This window comes from Tympanuchus pallidicinctus, unplaced genomic scaffold (genome assembly GCF_026119805.1).
Source record: "Tympanuchus pallidicinctus isolate F22 unplaced genomic scaffold, pur_lepc_1.0 scaffold11, whole genome shotgun sequence".
NCBI lineage: Eukaryota > Metazoa > Chordata > Aves > Galliformes > Phasianidae > Tympanuchus > Tympanuchus pallidicinctus.
This window is the reverse complement of record NW_026294627.1, coordinates 7720416-7739122: the sequence shown is the minus strand read 5'-3', so window position 1 is coordinate 7739122 and position 18707 is coordinate 7720416. Positions and strand designations below refer to the sequence as shown.

The window sequence follows — 18707 nt, the reverse complement described above, 5'->3', positions numbered from 1 at the left end:
GGGCTCTGAGCACCTGCTCTAGCTGTAGGCGTCCCTGTTCATTGCAGGAGAGTTGGATTAGATGACCTTTAAGGATCAGTTCTAACTCAAACAGTTCTCTAATTCTTTATCCTTTTGCAGCTATAGTTCAAAATGCAGGTACTACTGCACACAAGACAAAACACTTCCTGTGTCATCTTACCAGAAATCAGAACAAGGCCACCAACAGCCATGAGCAGATGCTATTTATACACTTTCTATGACATACATTACTTTTCAGTATTTTATTATTGTTCTGAAATGAAATGAAAATGAACAAAGTCACCAAAGGCTCCGAAGAACAGTCAGAAGTAAAGTAGGAAAATTTAGTATTGTGGAGAGATAATTAAGCAGGCCAACATTCTGACAGGCTTGAGATACTGACTGCTTTTGAAATCTCTGTTGTGAACAGCAAAAGAAACACATTCTCAGATACTGCTTGGGCCACAATTAAATCCACTAAGTATTTACATAGAGAGAAGGAAATGGGGAGAAGGGTTTGGACCCATCACTGATAATCAAATGCTATGATACTGCAATCTTAAATCATTATCTTAAAGCTTTTAAGTAGGTCACATCACTGTTATGAAGAATGCTTTGGCTTCTTTTAGAATTCAGCAGCTTTACTAAAATATGTTTTTACCATATGTTTTAATTAAAAATAATGGGTTTTCATCAAAACAGGTTTTGAGGATTGTCACAGGGGTCATTTTGTTAAATCATAAGCAACTAAAACAAGAAACATAATACTCATGCAAATACAAATCATCTGCATCCAGCCTGTTTGAAAGTCCTCCTGCTTTGTAACATTTGTTTGGCAGAAATGTTTGCACAAAGTGGTGTTAGCGATTCAACGCTCCACTTCTGAAATGCGGACTGAAAATGTCACCAAGATTGAAATAAACAAAGCAAAACAAAAGGTTACTCGGGGGCTGAAGAAAATGCCTTATGGAAAGAGAACATAAGGAGGTCAGTCATTCTCCTTTGCCTGTCTGCCAGAAGACTGGGAGGTGAATTGACTGCTCTGAGTAAGTGCCTTCCCAGGGAGAAAATACGGGTTTTTAAAGAGCTCTTTAATCGAGTAGAGAAAGGCATAACAGGGAATACAGGTCAGATATAATCAAGTTTAAAAATAAGGAATGTTTTCAGTTGAGAGGCAATTAATTACTTAAACTAGCAGGGAAAATAGTAGATTTCCCATCACTTAACTTACCATCAACTGATGTTTCTTATCAAGAGTAGATTATCAAGAGAAGTTATAGGATAGGGATAATTAGATAGAGATTTTAAGCCTGGTTACAAACAAGAATTTGGATTCAGAAAGCAGTCAATGATTCTCCAGTCTCATAGGAATGTTACTGTTATGATTCAGCGAATGCAGATTTATATCCGAATGTTGAGCAAAAAGGCAAGGTAAAAAGAAGAATCCACATGTGTATGTATATATCTATACACACAAATAAAAAACATTCAGGCCTTCCTTCTGCATTATCATGAAACAAGTAACATCACAAATCTATTATTTTACTTCCTCTATAGGCCATATTTAACCTGGGATTTGAGGCTGCACACAGGTATCCTGTATTACTGTGCATTTTTTCCTGTGACAAATAACATTCAGGTTATAGCTCACTTTACACTTGGACACTAATTCTGGTGCAGGATTTCAGGATCTAGCAAACCCCTGCTCCACAACTCAAACCGTGTATGGGTTCCATCACCCTCACCAGATCCAGTGGGCAAAATGAGCAAATGTACCAACTACCTCCCCTAGATTGTTTCCTACCATGCAGACACCCAGACTGTGCATCACGATCTCCCCAGCAGTGATGTGAAGAGTCAGTGTTACTCCAGCCCTTCATACTTACCTGATCTATCCTATTAATTCCTGAAAGGAACTGACCCTGATCAGCAAGTTTGGTTTGAAAGGCTTGACTATGGCTGTCCCTAGAAAGACAATGTAATCACAGGCAGTGACACTAAAGAGATATCCTTTAAATTTTAAGTGTCCTCGCTGAGCAATTCTGTCTCTGAACAATTGATCTTGTGTCCCACATTTGGGTCTTGGGAGGATGAGAGGCATAAACTCCATTTAATACAATCAATAGCAGTATTCCCCAGCATCACAGAAGTACAGTTGTATTTTGGACAATTACGGGGTGATACAATTGTCAAAATCTATCAGTGCCAACAGAGACGGGGACTCCCTCAGTTGGAGGAAGGCAAATTACTTTCATGTGAGCACGAAGAGGACAAAAGGAGAAATACCGCTTTGAAGCATTCACCAGCCCATTCTTTACAACCAGATGGAAAGGCTCTGAAAAATATCCCTCCATTAGTTAACAGCGGTCTCAAAGGATGAGGTCTTAGCTCAGTAGCAAAATTATTAATAGCATATATATTTCACTAACAAACGAAAAACTTGTCAGAAAAGGAAGGTGATATTCTACCTGGGTCGTGGCAGTGTTTGTTCCGTCGGTGACCTCCACAGTCATGTTATATATTGAGCGCTGCTCTGCATCCAAGGGCTTTGCAATGACAATAGTGCCCACTCCCTTCTCTGCGTCGAAGGAACTATCGTAATTCCCTCCTAATTGTTGCACAAAAATACAATTAAATTAGCCATCTCTGGAAAATTTCCATTGCAAATGTTCCTAAAAGTGGGCATATATATGTTTACTGGCATCCATCTTAATGGCTTGCCTTAGCACACACAATACATCCACTGATACGTCTTTGTTTGTAACTCATTTATATTTCAAAGCACAGTTTGTACACTGGAAAGCAGATATCATTAAAATGCACTGCAAGAAAAAAAATCTAGCAGTATATTTAAGTGAACCATAACTGAGTCTATAAAAAGAATGCAATGGCTATAAGCCCATAAGATGTTGCCCTTGCAGTCTGCGTAATGAATAAGCACAATAATCTTTTTGAATAAAAACCATTTTAAGAGAATTCTATTCCACAAATTTTATTTTCAGGGAATTCTCACTGATGCCCGTGGATGTGAAGACTGAGCCTTTAAATATTACAACAAATTTATAAAATGCAAATAGAGATTTGTTATGTTAATTTCAAGGACAACGAAAATTACTGGCAGCAAAGGTCACATTCTACTGGTCTTTTAGGAATTATTTAAATAGATCAGACAGGATACACATCATGAATTCCTCTCCATTAAAAAAAACCCTCACAAAGCACTGTTCTGAAACTAATATCCCCTTATGCTGTCACACACTGACTGATGCAGCAGAGAAAAAACCCTCCTGAGTCTTAGGTGAAAGAAAAAAAGAAGAAAAAAAAAGAAGAAAAAAATCTATTAAAAAGTAAGACAGCGCCATAAATAATTTGAGATTAAAGGGTTACAAGATTTCTCAGCCACAGCTATAGTTTACAGATTAGAACTGCTCATTATGTTCAGAAGTAAGGAGCACACTCCCTACTGCTAAGCTGCTTCCTACCCACTCCATTCCAAAGTGGAATTTATAGTGAGTTTGAAATTCTGTGGGGCTGGGAACAGGGAGAGGTGGAACGTAACACTGCTGACAAATGAACTCTTCAGGTGTATTCATCACAGAGCAATGCAATGCCAAAAGCTACGGACTGACAGCTCAGTCCTGCAAAGTGCTGTCAGATCCCACTGGCTAAGATCTTGTGTAGGAGCTGCTCAGATCTCTTTGCATTAGATCCACAGGTACAAAGACATCTGGTCTACTGACATAGTCCTTCTACAAGATGCATATAAATAAATAAATAAATAAATAAAATCAATTCTTATATTAGGACAAAATAGCTTTCACTTTCAGGCTGGAAACAAAGAAGTGGAGGGGATAGTTTTCCCTCCTCTGCCATCAAGTCCTGCATCTGCATGATGTGCTGATCCACAGCCAGAACATTCACGAACACAGACACAGTCATGCATTTAGTGAGGGAAGAAGGGCGTGGGCTTTCCAAGAAGCTGAAGATATAGGGGGATCACTGCAGGGGAACAGGATGAATTCACCCTAAATTCTGTAACACAGAGAAATTCTCATTCCTCTTTCCCTCTGGCACAAGTTACTGCACAGAAAGTGCAAGATGGAAGCACTGCTTCGTCCTGGACTGCCTGGGAATGCACTCAGGGAAGGCAAGAAGAAAGAGGGAGAAGGAATATGGGAACATGTGATCTATGCAAAGGAAAGGAAGAACTGGTGAACTTCTGCCCTTTGAAAAAAATCTAAACATGATAATTTCAGACTCGACATCAGGTTTCCCTGTGCTGAATATCTGTGCATGCATATTTATAGCTCTGAGCCTAACAGATGCTGTTGTGGTTCTCCAGCAAAACACTGACACTGGATCTGCTGTGATTTATGGCGGATAGAAACACTGCTTATTCCCTAAACTCCTCCTGCAAGCCCAAATTGCATTGTTTTTTTCAATTGATATATATGCTTAACACTATTTGACACTAGAAAGAAAATGTAATTGCTCTTGACATTTAAGCAATACCAAGGTATTTGGACATTGATCATACGTTCAGGTTTTCTTTCTTCTTCTTTTTTTTTTAAGTTCGCAAGAAAAGGATGCCAGCTTCCAAGAAAAGTTTTAAATTGATTTACTTGAGAAAAACAGAGCCATGAAAACCAACTCTGAAAAAAGCTTTCTTTGAAGAAGTGAATTTCAAATTCTTGCGAGGAAATCTCTGTTGAAACGAAGCTAGCCTTGGGACAGTAGGCACTTTACAAAGAGAATGTTTCATACTGATAACCATGAAAACAAAATGAAAGCCCTTACTTCAAGATGCTTAATAATCATCTTAATGAGCAGTCAAAAATTATATGCTGTCAACTGGCATACACATCCAAAGAAACCCTGCCTTTAGAAATTCCAAGAAGTAAAAGAGAAGGATTAATAATCAATGTTATAAATTCCTTTCCTCTGTTGGATTACTGCAGGTTGTGCAGGGCAGCACACATTTGTGTTGCAAATAACCCAACTTCTTCAAGATATCTTCCCTAAATGCAGAATACTCTTCCCATAAATTATGAATTGAATACAGCATAAGAGCTTTTTACATGGCATAGGCATCTCCCAGTTCAGTCTAATGACGAGCAAATAAATCTTGTTCACAAGCCGTACCACTTTGGCCTGTACTTGTAACGAACTAGCCTATGCACTTTAATTCATATTGATTCATTTTCTATTAAGTAATGCAGAAACTGCATCAAACACTAAGACAGAGAAGAGGCAAAGAACTCATCTGTGAGATTTGTGGCTGTGATCTCTTCTGGAGTGAAATCCTCCTTTATTTTTGATTTACCTGGTACATTTCAATGGACCATGATTAGCTGTTGACTGCGCTTGAATTGCGCTGGGAATTGCGCTGAAGAAGCCAGCGCTTGAATTTCTGGGAATAAGTTCTCATGTTCCCTGGGATATTGGTTCTGCTCCTCACCTACTAAATGTGGCCTGGAAATACTCCGTACTGCTTCTCAGCCTTCATATGGCCTCACAACAGTACCTCAGATAATGAATGCCTCTGAAGCACTGAAGAATAATTACTGAATTTGATATAAGTTTAGTCATATATGCCAAAAGAACGGCTATGTAAAGCCTACATCAGGCCTGTTACCAAGTCCCCAACGGAGTTACCTTTGAAAGACGGGTGCTGGAAGGGTACAGAGTGAGCAGAGTCATACAAAAACAAACAGGACTTTTCTATTAAAAATTTGTGCAGCTGAACTAATCTGAGAACTTCACTTGAAACAACTTCCTTCCAAAGGTGCTCACATGGAGGATGGAGGGCTGAGTCTGGAGCTAGTGAGAGCTGAGGAGTTGGCAGCTTCACACATTTCTGAGGTACTTGAATTTTCAAAATTATGCTGTCATGTAACTCCAAATCATTTTGAAGGGAGTTTATTTGCATTATTTGCATATAAACTCAAGCAGTATTGGTTTCAATAACATTACTACAGGCCATTTCAACTTTTCTTTGATCACAGTCTTGGAAGCAGGCTAAGGATGACAAAATTTTGTTTATCTGTTCAGTACTATTAATGTGAACTTGTATTACTTATTCCATTTTGTAGTATGTGGTACATGCTTTCCTTTCCATTGTCTTGCAAAACCTGCCTTTGGATACAAGATATGTGTAAGCTGTCTTTGCTAATGTGCTCGCAATTGCATTAGGAAAGAAATAATTCAAATGAAGACAAAGTACTGTAAGTTCCTTGGACACTTTGGGAAAGTCAACGATAAAGAAGGCAAGTTAAATGAAATGGCAAAGTGGGTATTCAGGCTGATCTGAGAAAGCACTTTGACACTGAATGACCTAAGAAAGTTGGGAATTAGCTGTTGTTTGCAGTAGCACTGCCAGCTAAGATGTAATGTTGGTACATTATATTAAAGACTTCCCTTTCAATACCTTAAAAAACTGAAACTCTCAGAGTGGAAAAAGTTCCCATCTAGTTCCAGTGTCACCTTTGGGTGAGAATACATGTTGTGTTTGGATGGCATAAATTAATCCAGAAAGTGTTCTGTCTCTCTAATTGACTGTTAAGATTCCCAAGGAGAGCTAATGCAGATATTTATGTCTTCACTTTGGACACCTAATGTGAAATGAAATGATTTCCACCCTTACTTTTTTGAGATTGGTCTTTATGCTCTTCAATAAACTGTGAAAGCATTAAATTTCCATAACCAGGAGATTTTTATGCTATCTGAAAGCATGTTGTCACTTATATAGCATTTTCCAATATAACTCTAGCCAATTCCAGATGCTGTCAAACTTGGGATGGCTGCAGAAACAGCCCCTGGTACAAAAGACCTTATTTGTTGACCCTTGCTAAAGCTTCATTATTTTCACAGCCCTGATTCTCAGTCTGGGAGATGCCATAGTATTGGCAAAGAGGTGGTCTCAAGAAATGGAATCTGGACACTTCTGATTCAACAGTCTATAAGTTGTGCCCCTAGTACAGAATAGCTTTGATTAAATTTTCTGAATGTGAAATGCCACCTTGATTCTTAGCTCATTTCTTAGCTTCATAGCCACCATGAACCTACTTCTCTTCTGAAAAAAAAAAAAATACTGAAAGATAGAAATAATTAATTTTCCTTTTATAAAAGGAGACGGCTAAGAAAAAAATGGTATAAAATCTTACATGACTAGCAAGATAGGATCTTCTGATGTGAAGTTTACTACACACCTGGTGTAATGGCCAGGCCAAGAAAAGCTTTCTGAGCTGTTAAAAGGGACTTCTTGACATCAACTGGCAAATTTGCCTATGGCAAGATACGGTGCAGATACATTTCTGTCCTTTTTGAATTTCAGAATATGTTTAATTTTCATGCACAGTCTGCTTGTATTTTGATTATTGTATTTGCTGCAAGCAACAATGTTTTCTTGTAGTACTCTTTCTAGATGGAGTTCATTTCTGGTATGACGCTGAGCCTATTTATGTTTCTATTAGCTGCTGATACGCAGTTTTAGACAGGATTATCCTGCTGGGAGAAATCATTTTCTCCTCAGAGATGAAAACATATCTGCAAATCTGGAGGACTCACAGGCACATGAGTCTCTTCTAAGGGCCTTTTCACCTCTTTTCCAGTGGAATGATTCAGAAGAGTGGGATTGAATATACACCTAAAGAATGTCAGATGTCTGTGAACTTTCAGAATTGTTGGGTCTCAGATGCCAAGACTAATTAGACTGAATTCTGCAGGACATCTTGAAATCCGGACTCTTCCTTCATTGACAGATAGCAAAGAACATGGAAGTCATTTGCCCAAACTTCAAAAAACCAGGATATATTGCGTTCTTCACACAAGTGTCATTTGGCTTTCCATGATAGAAGAGTGGAGGTAAAGGGAAATACAGGAGACAATGCAATTTAGAGAACAATGCTCCAGAACAGATTTTCTCAAAGCAGAAAGAATTCTTACTTGTCTTGCCCCATAGGAAATTAACATCACCAAGAACGGTGATGACAAATTGGACCAATTGCTACAATTCTTCTTTGCTCAGAGCAGAGAATCAGAGGAAAATACAGAAGGCAAATTCATCCTGACTCTCAAGAATGTCTGAAGTACATCAAGGATTTCCAGGAAAAGAAACAAGGGTCAGATTTCAAATGTTTCTGTTTGCTAAAATACCAAACAAACATATTGATTGCCTCAAGAAATATTAACTCAACTACAGACTTTTCTTAATCATGGCATAATACATATTAGTAACATTACATGCAAAGATTTATTATTTTAAATAATGTATCAAGCTCAGAAGAACAGAATACTGCAGAGTGCAAATTTTCAGAAAGATAAAGCTATTGCAAGGAGAGTCAAAGCTTTGGGTTTGCTGCTAAGAAGCTGAAGGTACGGGCAAAAAAAAGCAGAAAAGAAATCAGAAGGTATTTTAGTTAGTTCTCAGAGGAGATAATTCAAAGGAGGCTCACGACATACACAGCTTTGATATCAATGAACATTTGCAGAACTGTGAATTATATGGACAATTAACTAAAATTATTAGCTCTTAAAATTATTGCCACTTAAGCACCTTTGATAAAAAGTCTGGATTTGTTTTTAACGTTTGGCTGGGGAAGAAAGAACAATAGAGGGAGGTGTTTTTGGAGAATCAGAGAGATGTTGTGCAACATGCTATGTAAGCAAAAACTAGCACCATGCAGCTTAGCTCCAATGGTCAAAGTAATCATCACACCATTCCCACCACTAACAAAGGAAGGAAAAGACAGAGGGCTCAATTTACCTGTGAGAAATAAATATCTTGTCTTATTTTTGGAGCTTCTTTTATCATTTTTTTATCTATCTCATAAATGAGTGAATAAATTTAACACAATTGAAACAACCTGCATTCATGTCTTCCACACTGTGTGATCTACATGAACTGAGAATGGCGTTGAATGCATTCTGAAAACAGAAACCAAGTGTGACATCTCAACCATTCCCAACAAATAACAACTAGATCCCCATCCTCTCTAATCTATCGAGGGAAGATGATCTCTCTGCACTCAAGGCATCTTCCTTATCTTAGATTAGCTCAGGAGCTGAAGTAGTTATTTTAGGAGCATACACTTTAGGTGCAACATGCTGAAGTTAGGCAGACAGAATCCTAGAAAGCCTAATCTTCGGGCTCCCTTTCCTCTTGAGCTCAAAGAAAGTGTATATTATGCATTATAAAAAAGGTCCTCTCAAATTCCAGTGCCCATTTAGTTTGAAAAGGTCATAAAAATAAAGGTCAACCTGCAAACTCTATATTAAATCATGCCTCTAGATAAGCCTTCATGGCTTCTGTTGACATTACTGTGAACTGTGCACAGAGGTCCAAAATCACAAAACACCAGATGTAGCAGGATCAAGTCTAGCTTTGACAGCAGCGCTGAAATCCTCTGTTGCATCAGCAGTCCTGAACAGCTTTCCATTTTCCACAACTAACCTACACCTTTCATGGGACTTTTGGCCACTAGACATCAGTATCAGAATCAAAGAATCACAGAATGGTTTGGATCGGAAGAGACCTCAATAGGCAGGGGCACCACTTACCAGCTCAGGCTGCTCAGGGCCCCATCCAGTCTGGCCTGGGGCACCTCCAGGGATGAGGCACCACAGCTCTCTGGGCAGCTGTGCCACGGCCTCACTGCCCTCACAGTGACAAATTCCTCACGTTCTCCCAAAAGGAAAGTATCAACATCTCTCTTCCTACACGCTGGTATTGCAGAATAAGAAGAGCTCTTAAAACTGACACTGATTGAAGGCAGCAAACATAACCTAAACATGCATCGCTGTCTGTAATCCTCTCAGGACAGACTTTGTCTTTGCAGCCTGTATGCCTGAATAACCAAGTCTCCTGCATACCTGGGATTGCTGGCTGTTCCTACTGCAGAAATAGGGACTGTTGCTAATGCTGCTGGTAATAACAGCAGTGATATTTAATGACAACATCCATATGGTAACAGCACTGAACTGGATGGCTGGGGTCATCAACTTCTCATTAAGTCTAGGGGAGCAATGTCTCCTTGACGCTGTAAAGAAACCATTAGGATTGTCTGAATAGCCAAAATCTTCTAGACCATTTTGAACTATTTTCGCCATAAAGGTTACATTCAGGGACAAAATTAAAGGTCTTAAGTTAAGAATGTCCTCCCCATCATCTCTGTTTAGGAGGCAAACATGAAATGTTATTATAAGGTGTTGCTAGATTGCAAATGAGACTAACAACATAAAAGAAGGCAGCTGAAGAATGGGGGCTTCTCTCGGTGCTTAACACAGGCAGCATTTTAATGAGAATTGGTGAATTCACTGAGGAAAAGACCAAAAGGCTGTAGAGGGCAGCAAAAGGTTCAAATGGGAAAAAAATTGTCAATAATGTCAATAAACACAGACTTCTCCTGGGAGGAAAGCTGGGGTCAGCAAGGAAGAAAAAGGGAATGTAAACATTAGCTAATAAATTGCACATAGCATACTGAAATAGCCAAGGGAGTGGAAGGGAAACAGTAGGAAACATATGCTGTCCTTCCCCAGAGGCTAGCAGGAACCCCGGAACATGATAATAGCTTTGGGTTTAATTTTAATGTGGTTGGCACCTGAAACCTTGATACAAATTCAAAGAGGAAATGCAGCTGCTTCTGCCTTTCATCTGCACAAATTGGCAATAAAAGGTGGATGAAAACGACTCTGACAGAGCCCTTCTCTTGCGGTCCCTGCCCTTCCTGTTGGCTAAACCCATCCGCAAATAGCTGTGCAGAAATGGAAGCTGGGCTCAATCCCTGTAAACAGAGACTGCTGATGCACCCTTTCCACTAAGTCTGTGGCAAAGGCTTTTGTCTCTAATCTTTCATACAGTGTTTGCTTTATAACCCTTCATTTAAATAACACCACTTTGAGCAGATGCAGCGTTTGACGTCCAAAGACACACAAGCATTACCTACAAGTATCAGCAAATACTAAAATACCACAGCAACTTTGCAAGGCTGCTGGGAAAAGCCTCAGTTTGGAGACGTCGAATGAGTTATTTTAAATGACATAACTGAACTAGCAGAAGTAGGGAAGCAATGCTTAGGATTATCGATTCCTGTTTCCTCGCTGCAACCAAGCGAGAACTTCTATTCCATGTTTTTGTGGCAGCGACATCCTTAACTGCGTTTCCCTGTGATTTTAATAACACTGCTTCTGTGGCTTCTCCTCCTCTTTGCTAAGTGTATTTCTCCCTCCCTGTTTCTGTGAGCAATTTTACGTGAGGCAATTTTGTGGTTGAAATCTCACATCAAAACACATTTCTCTTTTTCAGCTCGCATTCAAGACAAACTTTTGGTGGCTCCATTTGTAACCCATATGTCGATGCATCCCATTCTGTTTCACAGTTAAATGGATGGCACTGGACTGTGAAAAGTTGGAATTAATTATTTGTGATAAACTGCGGAAAATCCGTGAATAAGAATGATAATAATTGGACACAAATACGGTAAAAGCTGTCATAGAAAGAAACACAGCACATCCATGTGTCGCATTGCATCCTGTCACAGGCACTTATGAAAGATGTAATATAAATCGTCTCATAGAACTTGCAAAAATAAAAGGCAGCCTGGATAGTTGTATTTTAGCAAATGTGTTTGCACTAAGGGTACCTTCTGTTGAACAGTTCTGCCCACAAGCTGTCTGTAGAATATAGAACATCTCTCGAGCATGCTTGCCACCTTGAAGCAGGGCAGTCGGAAGCAGAAAAAAAAGAACAGAATGCAGAAAAAAAGGTGAAGAAAGAGAGAAATGAGGGACAGCAAGTCTAAGTACCATAAATACATTTAGAAATGAGATTAGCAAAGTATGACAATAGAATTTAAATGACAGACAACATTAAGATTGCAGTAAATAACATACATTGAAAAAAAACAATTCAGCCATACAGCGCTTTTTTCAGCTTAGCTAAGGAGTCATAACAAAAGCAGGAATATTATTGTTAACACCATGTATAAATAGCATTTTCATATCAGCATTACAAAAATGGTTTTAAATGGGGGGGGACAATTCACGGTTAGTTGTCTCACTCAACACCCCCCCTCCACACGCGTTGCTTCTCAAGCTTCTCCCTTACACCACCGCTCCCCCACTTACCCACAATGTCAAACCAGAGAGGGATGTTGGATGGCTGCACAGAAACCACCCCAACGATTTCTGTCACTTTGTCGCTTTCCATGACGGTGAAGTTGTAGAAGGGTTCATCGAAAGTCAGGGGCAGGGGTGAGGGCGTGGGCTTTTTGATCCACTCGATATGGAGGCGTGCAGTCGAAGATTTTTGGGGCCGGCCATTGTCCACTGCTTTTATCTGGTGGGTGTGGAGAAAACAGGACTCAGACTGAGCACTCCAGCTTGGTACTTCAGACCTAATTCTATCCCAAGAAGATGCCTGAAATGGCCTTTCCAATCCTTTATGTAAAACTCAAGTAAGAAAGAGGGAGAGAAATGTTTATTTCACAGTTCTCAAGTTTTTTCAATTACGTTTTGACTTTTCATTGAAAAGTCTGGTTTCAAACTTCAATATTTTGACTTAGAACTGCTGATGTGAGGCCTTCAGGACATGCACTCCAAATAGAGATCCTCCCTTCCAAGATGACATCTTCCAACCAGCTTCCTTTTGCAGCTAATGAAGCCCTTGTGTTTTAAGCCATGTATTTAATGACACATGCTCACTCAGACCACGTTTGAATGCTTTAACTGGTGTCTGTATTGCAGATGAGATTAGAATCATAGAATCACCGAATCCTTAGAGTTGGAAGGGACCTCTGAAGGCCATCTAGTCCAATTCCCCTGCAATGCACAGGGACACCATAGCTGGATCAGGTTGCCCAAAGTCTGATCCAGCCTCATCTTGAAAGTCTCCAGGGATGGGGCATCAACCACATCTCTAGGCAACCTGTTCCAGTGCCTCACCACCCTCACTGTAAAAGATTTTTTCCTAGTATCTAACCTTAATCTACCCTTTTTGAGCTTGAAGCTATTTCCTCTTGTTCTATCACAACAGACTCCGCTTGAGAGTCTGCCCCCTTCTTTCCTGTGACTCCCCTTCAGATACTGAAAGGCTGCTATCAGGTCACCTGGCTGCCTTCTCCAGGCTGAACAGCCCCAATTGTCTCAACTTGTCCCCATAGGAGAGGTGTTCCATCCCTTGGACAGTTTTGTGGCCCTCCTCTGGACGTGCTCCATCAGGTCTATGTCTATTCCTTTTATTACTTTCATCAGTATTTTCAATACTGAGTCAAATATGCTCCAGATCCTTTTGTCCATTTTTCAAAACAAATATATAGCTTTAGGACAATAGCTGTATCTATTGTCCTTGCTTTCTCTTCTCAGTTGTGTTTGCAAGCATTGCCCATCTTGGTTCTAATTCTTTATATTCCAATGTATGCTAGAGAGATGGATAGACTCGGTATTTGCCTGACATGCTTCACGGTTTCAGCACAGACGAGATGATGACCAGTGACAAACTGAGGGATAAGACAAAGCTGAAAGTAGGTTACAAAATGGGTGCTTCAATGAATAATATCAATGCCCTAAGAGTGTGAAAGATTTTTCTTTTAAAACTAAAGTAAATGCTTCTGGCTATAATGGGACCGCTGGTGTATAAAAAATGCTGTTACTACGCCTGTTAAAAATGGGAAATATTTTCCTGAAATACCATAGCCTATTTCTTTCTGTGGAAATGTGTTAAGTGGGCTTGGTGCTAATGCTTATCACCCTGCTTGCTCAGGAATGCCCACAGGGGAAAGAAGCTGAGCTTTGAGGTAGAAGACCTGCAGCTGTTACATTACAAAGAGGGCCACAACCCACACATCCAGCTCTGCACAGAGAAAAGCACGCACCCGATGGGTGCTGACCTCTGAGTATCTGAATATCCCTCAGTATCTTGATATCTATGCTTTTATTTTCCTATCATAGTTTCTACCTTTATGAAGGTCTCCCAACAGACACCTGTAAATGACATTGTTTCCTTTACAGTGGTCTGACTGTGAACCTCTGACAACTTTCTGTCCCCTATTTTCTACAGTTTTGATGGACTCTTTATATATACTCTTTGTCTACAGAAGTACAACTTCAGCTTACTTCTGTAGACAAAGAGTACACATGCAAGCCTGGTACTTCTTTATATTATCAACTACATCTTCTTATTGTCTTTGACCTTGCCTGCATGGCTTGAGAATTACTTTGACTGCTATTTCTTTTAAGTGAAGTTGCTCCCATACTTCAATCCCAATGCACTATTTCATACAGAACCCAGTATTCCTCCTCCCTGAAACTTCCAGACATGAACAATGTAAGGATCCTTCCATGAGGACAAGCAGTTGGGTCTACACAAAAGCTGAATATTCAGCTGTAGCTTTACCAGCCCCGTTCAACATGTCAGAACACAAGCTTTTGCTCTTCAGTTTAGTGTATTTGAGGGAATGACTCCTGCCAATAATCTGCAAGCTAATTCTGAACAGTCTGAGAATAATTCAGCGTGTGCAATAGCCTGAGCAATCTCCAAATGTACTTTCTGTCTGTAGTTTTACATGAATAAGAAATTTTATAATACATTCAGATCTTACACATAAGTCATAGATTAAATAGTTATGTATCACTCTTCATACAAGTCAGTCACACATGGATTTGTATGTTGATGGAAGCACGCTTACCGTTAAGATGTCATAGCTCCCTGCTGTGAACTGCTTTCTGGAAGACACCATCCCTGTCTTGGGATCAATAAAAAATTTCCCATCATCATTTCCATCCACAATGCTGTATGAGATTTCTGCATTAGGGCCTTCATCTTTGTCAAAAGCGAAAGCTCTGTAGATTGGCTCCCCTCTTTTCTTACGGTCCCTCTCTGGCAACTTGATCTGGTAGACTTTTTCTGGAAACTGGGGTTTGTTGTCATTCTCATCCAGAACCTGGACCACCACCCAAACCGAGGACTGCTTGGGAGACGTGCCTCCATCTGAGACGGTCACCTGTAAACAGCAGCAGCAAAGGCATTACTGTGAGAAGGCAAAGCAGAATGTTGTCAGCTGGTGCAGCAAAACGTAAGGAAACAGTCCTCCCTCTCCAAATCTAACCTGTAGTTCACAAGGTCTTCTGTGTGATAAGTAACATTCAACACATGCCAGCTATAGGCATGCTGAGTGCAGAATTATAATGTACCTGTAATGGAATGGTGAAAGTTTTTCCTCTTGAGATGAATGTAGAACATGAATGTTGTGGATGAGGAACCTATTCCAAGAGAGTGGTGAGGTGCTGGAACAGCTGACCAGAGAGGCTGTGGATGCCCCGTCCCTGGAGGTATTCAGGGCCAGGTTGGATGGGGCCCTGGGCAGCCTGGTCAAGTATTAGATGTGGAGGTTGGTGGCCCTGCCTGTGGAAGGGGGTTGGAGATTCATGATCCTTGAGGTCCCTTCCAAACCGGGCCCAAATGATTCCCCAGAAATGGAAATCCTTTAATTGCAAATTATGTAACTCAAAAGAAGACTGAACTGCAATTAAGCAACTAAGCAATATCCCTGCTTTTTTTTTGCAGACATATTTTAAAGTTTCTTCAGTCACGCAATTAAGGATTTATTCTTAAATTATAGAAGAACTTCTGTCACTTCTTGCCATTAATTATTTGGGATTTCTTAAACAATGACAGGATTTTGTGCTGGTTCTTTTCATTCATTACCTGAGATTTGACAGCTCATTAATTCTAAAACTCCTTTATATGGTTTTAAGGGGCATAGAGAGGCATGTGGTAAAAAAAAAATAAAATTGCTGCATTGTTAAAAAGTGCACTGTGCTGGCACAAATACACAAATAAAATCTCTGAGAGAAAAGTTAATTAGTAATTTAGCTGCAATGTAAACAGAATTACTAATAATTTTCAGTTAGAAACACTGTAAAAAAAAAGGATCCAAGACCAACAAGTGCTCAAGAGCTTCAATAATATGCCTTCAAAATGCCAGCAATCAATTTCAAACTTCTCTCTAAAAAGTTTGACTGTAGTTCCTAAAGAAATAAGGCAGAAGATTATTTCTGTTTGCACATAAGAAGTTCAGATTTCACTTCCAGCTATGTATGCTAACGAGAAATCCCACAGTACCATTTTTTGTGACAGCAAGCCAAAGTGTCCCATCCATTTGTATCTATTTGTATCTTGGCTTGTATCTATCCCCACACATTGGGTGTGTTGCTGGTTAACTGCTCTGTGCCTTATTCTTCCTTGAATGTTAATGTGTAAAAAACACAGTCCCGATGCCCAATCCTAAGGCAAAGTAAGCATTTTCTGGGAATCCTGGCCCACGATGTTGTTCTTGCCTTGCAACAAGAAATCTAAACTTAAGGTAACCCTGATTTAGTACTAACATCAGCAGAGAAACACACAACATCTTCTAAGAAAAAAGCAAAAGATCTCTGCAATTTCCTCTTTTTAACTGTACTTGCCAAAACTGATGCATTGGGAGTGGTGGACTGACAGCCTTAGGGACTTAAATCCCTTATTTACAGAAAAATAAGTGGTATGACATTACGGAGTAGAAACATAAAATCCCCAGATCAGCCCATAACTCATTTGTAGAGCGCAGCCTGTTCTCCCATCACTGCATAACGGCCTCCGGCCTCTGTCCCCTGAGATGCCGTTGGGGCTGGCAATTAGCAGTCCTTGGGGTGATGATGCTAAGGCTGTCTGCTGTCAGGAACCAGCCCCATGCTGTGTGCCACCAGCACACCATCTGCCTGCAGTGGGCATGGGCATGTGGAGTGCCCCTGGAGTGCTGCCTGCTCTCAGTGCTCGCTGTGCTCCCCAACGCAGACGCCTTCCATCGTTGTGGGGCTACACACACGGCTGAAGATCTGCCTTTGGTGAGCTGGGAGCTCAGCCCCTCTGCTCCACCTCTCCCAGATGTTTCCCCCTCCTATTAAACACTCTTGCCCCACTTTTGAGGCTGATCCTCTCTGTTTTTGGTTTGCTGTGGCAGAATTGCTTAAGCCTGTAGCAGAAGTGCAGGTTAACAAAGAAAACCCTCATTCAGGATTTCTGCTGACTCCACAGATGAAATAACCCATGGTGCCGGGCAGTACAGCAAGGCTGCAGTGCACAGAAACAAAAGTAGACACATTTATTTAAATACTGGAAAAAAACACCTCCAAAAAGCACCCAAAAGGGTGCTAATGATCTTACTGCATAAAAAAGAAAATCGTGAATCAAGAAACTTTTGTTGTCTGAACAGAACAGGAGTAAACTTTTAAGAAGAAAACCATTTCCCTCAGGCTTTTAGCCAGGATATACAGGGAAGGGGAGGGGAGGGAAGGGGAGGGTAGGAAGATGGTGAAAAAGTTTACAAAAAGTAACAATAATACAATTCCTGAAAAGTACAGTTGTATAAGCAGCCAAGCAACTGTGACGGAAAACATGCTTAATCCAAAATGCTGCTCAAGAAGCTAAGTTATCCTCCTGCCATCACTGCACACAATCTCACAGTTTGCTAGGTTACTGCAGTAGTGTGGCAGCAAATAGGTGCAGGCATTGGGTTGTTCCTGCAAGCTGAAACTTGTGGGAAATCCTTTCTGCAGCAGAAAAATTGCACTGAAAATAGTTGCCGGTAGCTAATTGAAAATTTAAAGGCCACCGAGTCCAACTGCCCTGCATTACAGTTAGATCAGGTGCTCACAGCCCTGCCAGCCTGACCTTGAGTGTCTCCAGAGATGGAGAATCTACCACTGGGCAACCTGTGTCAGTGCCTCACTACCCTTAGTGTAAAAAACTTCTTCCTTATATCCAGTCTAAATCTCCTTTGTTTCCATTTGAATCCATTTCTCCTTGTCCTTTCACCACAGAGCCTGCTAAAGAGTCTGTCTCCTTCTTTCTTACAGCCTCTTTAGATACTGATATGCTGCTCTTGGGTCTCTCCACAGCCTTCTCCAATCCAAACAGCCCGAGCTCTCTCAGCCTGAACCAATGACACAAAATGCCATTTTATCAACAGGAACTAACACAGAAGGCCTGAAATCTAGCTCTGTCCTAATAAAAAGACAAAACATTGCCTGTTCAGAATTGTTCTGAGACAATGCAGCATAGTGCAAAACCAAACCGTAAGGGTATGGGGGAAGTGGTGCAGTTGCCTAATCAACTGCTGTGGCTCCATCAAGACATCACACAGCACTTCAGGGCCCTTCTAACCAACAAAATATCAATTCAAACACAGCTGGAGATCTCAGAAAATCCTTGAACAGCTGGAAATCATGGTGAAAAGCAACCAGGGAGGGAAGGGAGGTTGGGACGTTTATAGGACAAAGACACAAAAGCTAATTCACAGCTGGTATCTCTGGAAATGGGAAAGGCAGACGTGCAAGGCATCTGCTTGCCAGGAGAGAAATTGTAACTCAGGACCAGTGAGGTTTCATTTAGAAACCTGCAGATGGCAGGGTGGGAAAAAAAAAACAAAACAAAGCAGGAAAAGAAAGGTGATACACACAAATGACAGAGAAGTCAGTCCCAGTGCATGCTTATAGAGCACCACAAACCCCACAAGAGGTGATCCTCAGAGCCGTCGGGGTGGTGAAATGGCTAGGACCAGCATGACAGCTTTCCTGAAGGAGATGAGCAACTGCTGCTTGGACTGGATGTGCTTTGCTAAATGCTGAACACTTCAAGCCATGCTGACTGATAGACATTGGGGTGTAGACATTCTGCT

The 18707-nt window shown here is 40.6% G+C and overlaps 1 protein-coding gene across 8 annotated transcripts in view; it reads right to left on the bottom strand.

Annotated features, from left to right (window-relative positions):
* The window catches only part of FAT3 (FAT atypical cadherin 3), a 452006-nt gene that overhangs the window by 94740 nt on the left and 338559 nt on the right, over nucleotides 1-18707 (bottom strand). For 6 of the 8 annotated variants that reach the window (XM_052669203.1, XM_052669235.1, XM_052669218.1 and 3 more), the window contains 4 exons: nucleotides 14682-14996; nucleotides 12124-12334; nucleotides 11640-11708; nucleotides 2469-2608 (listed from right to left, as the gene is read on the bottom strand). In XM_052669203.1, the coding sequence (XP_052525163.1) occupies nucleotides 2469-2608; nucleotides 11640-11708; nucleotides 12124-12334; nucleotides 14682-14996 (735 nt within the window). The remainder of the gene's footprint in view (nucleotides 1-2468; nucleotides 2609-11639; nucleotides 11709-12123; nucleotides 12335-14681; nucleotides 14997-18707) is intronic. The other 2 variants (XM_052669227.1, XM_052669256.1) reach the window with 1 other exon arrangement.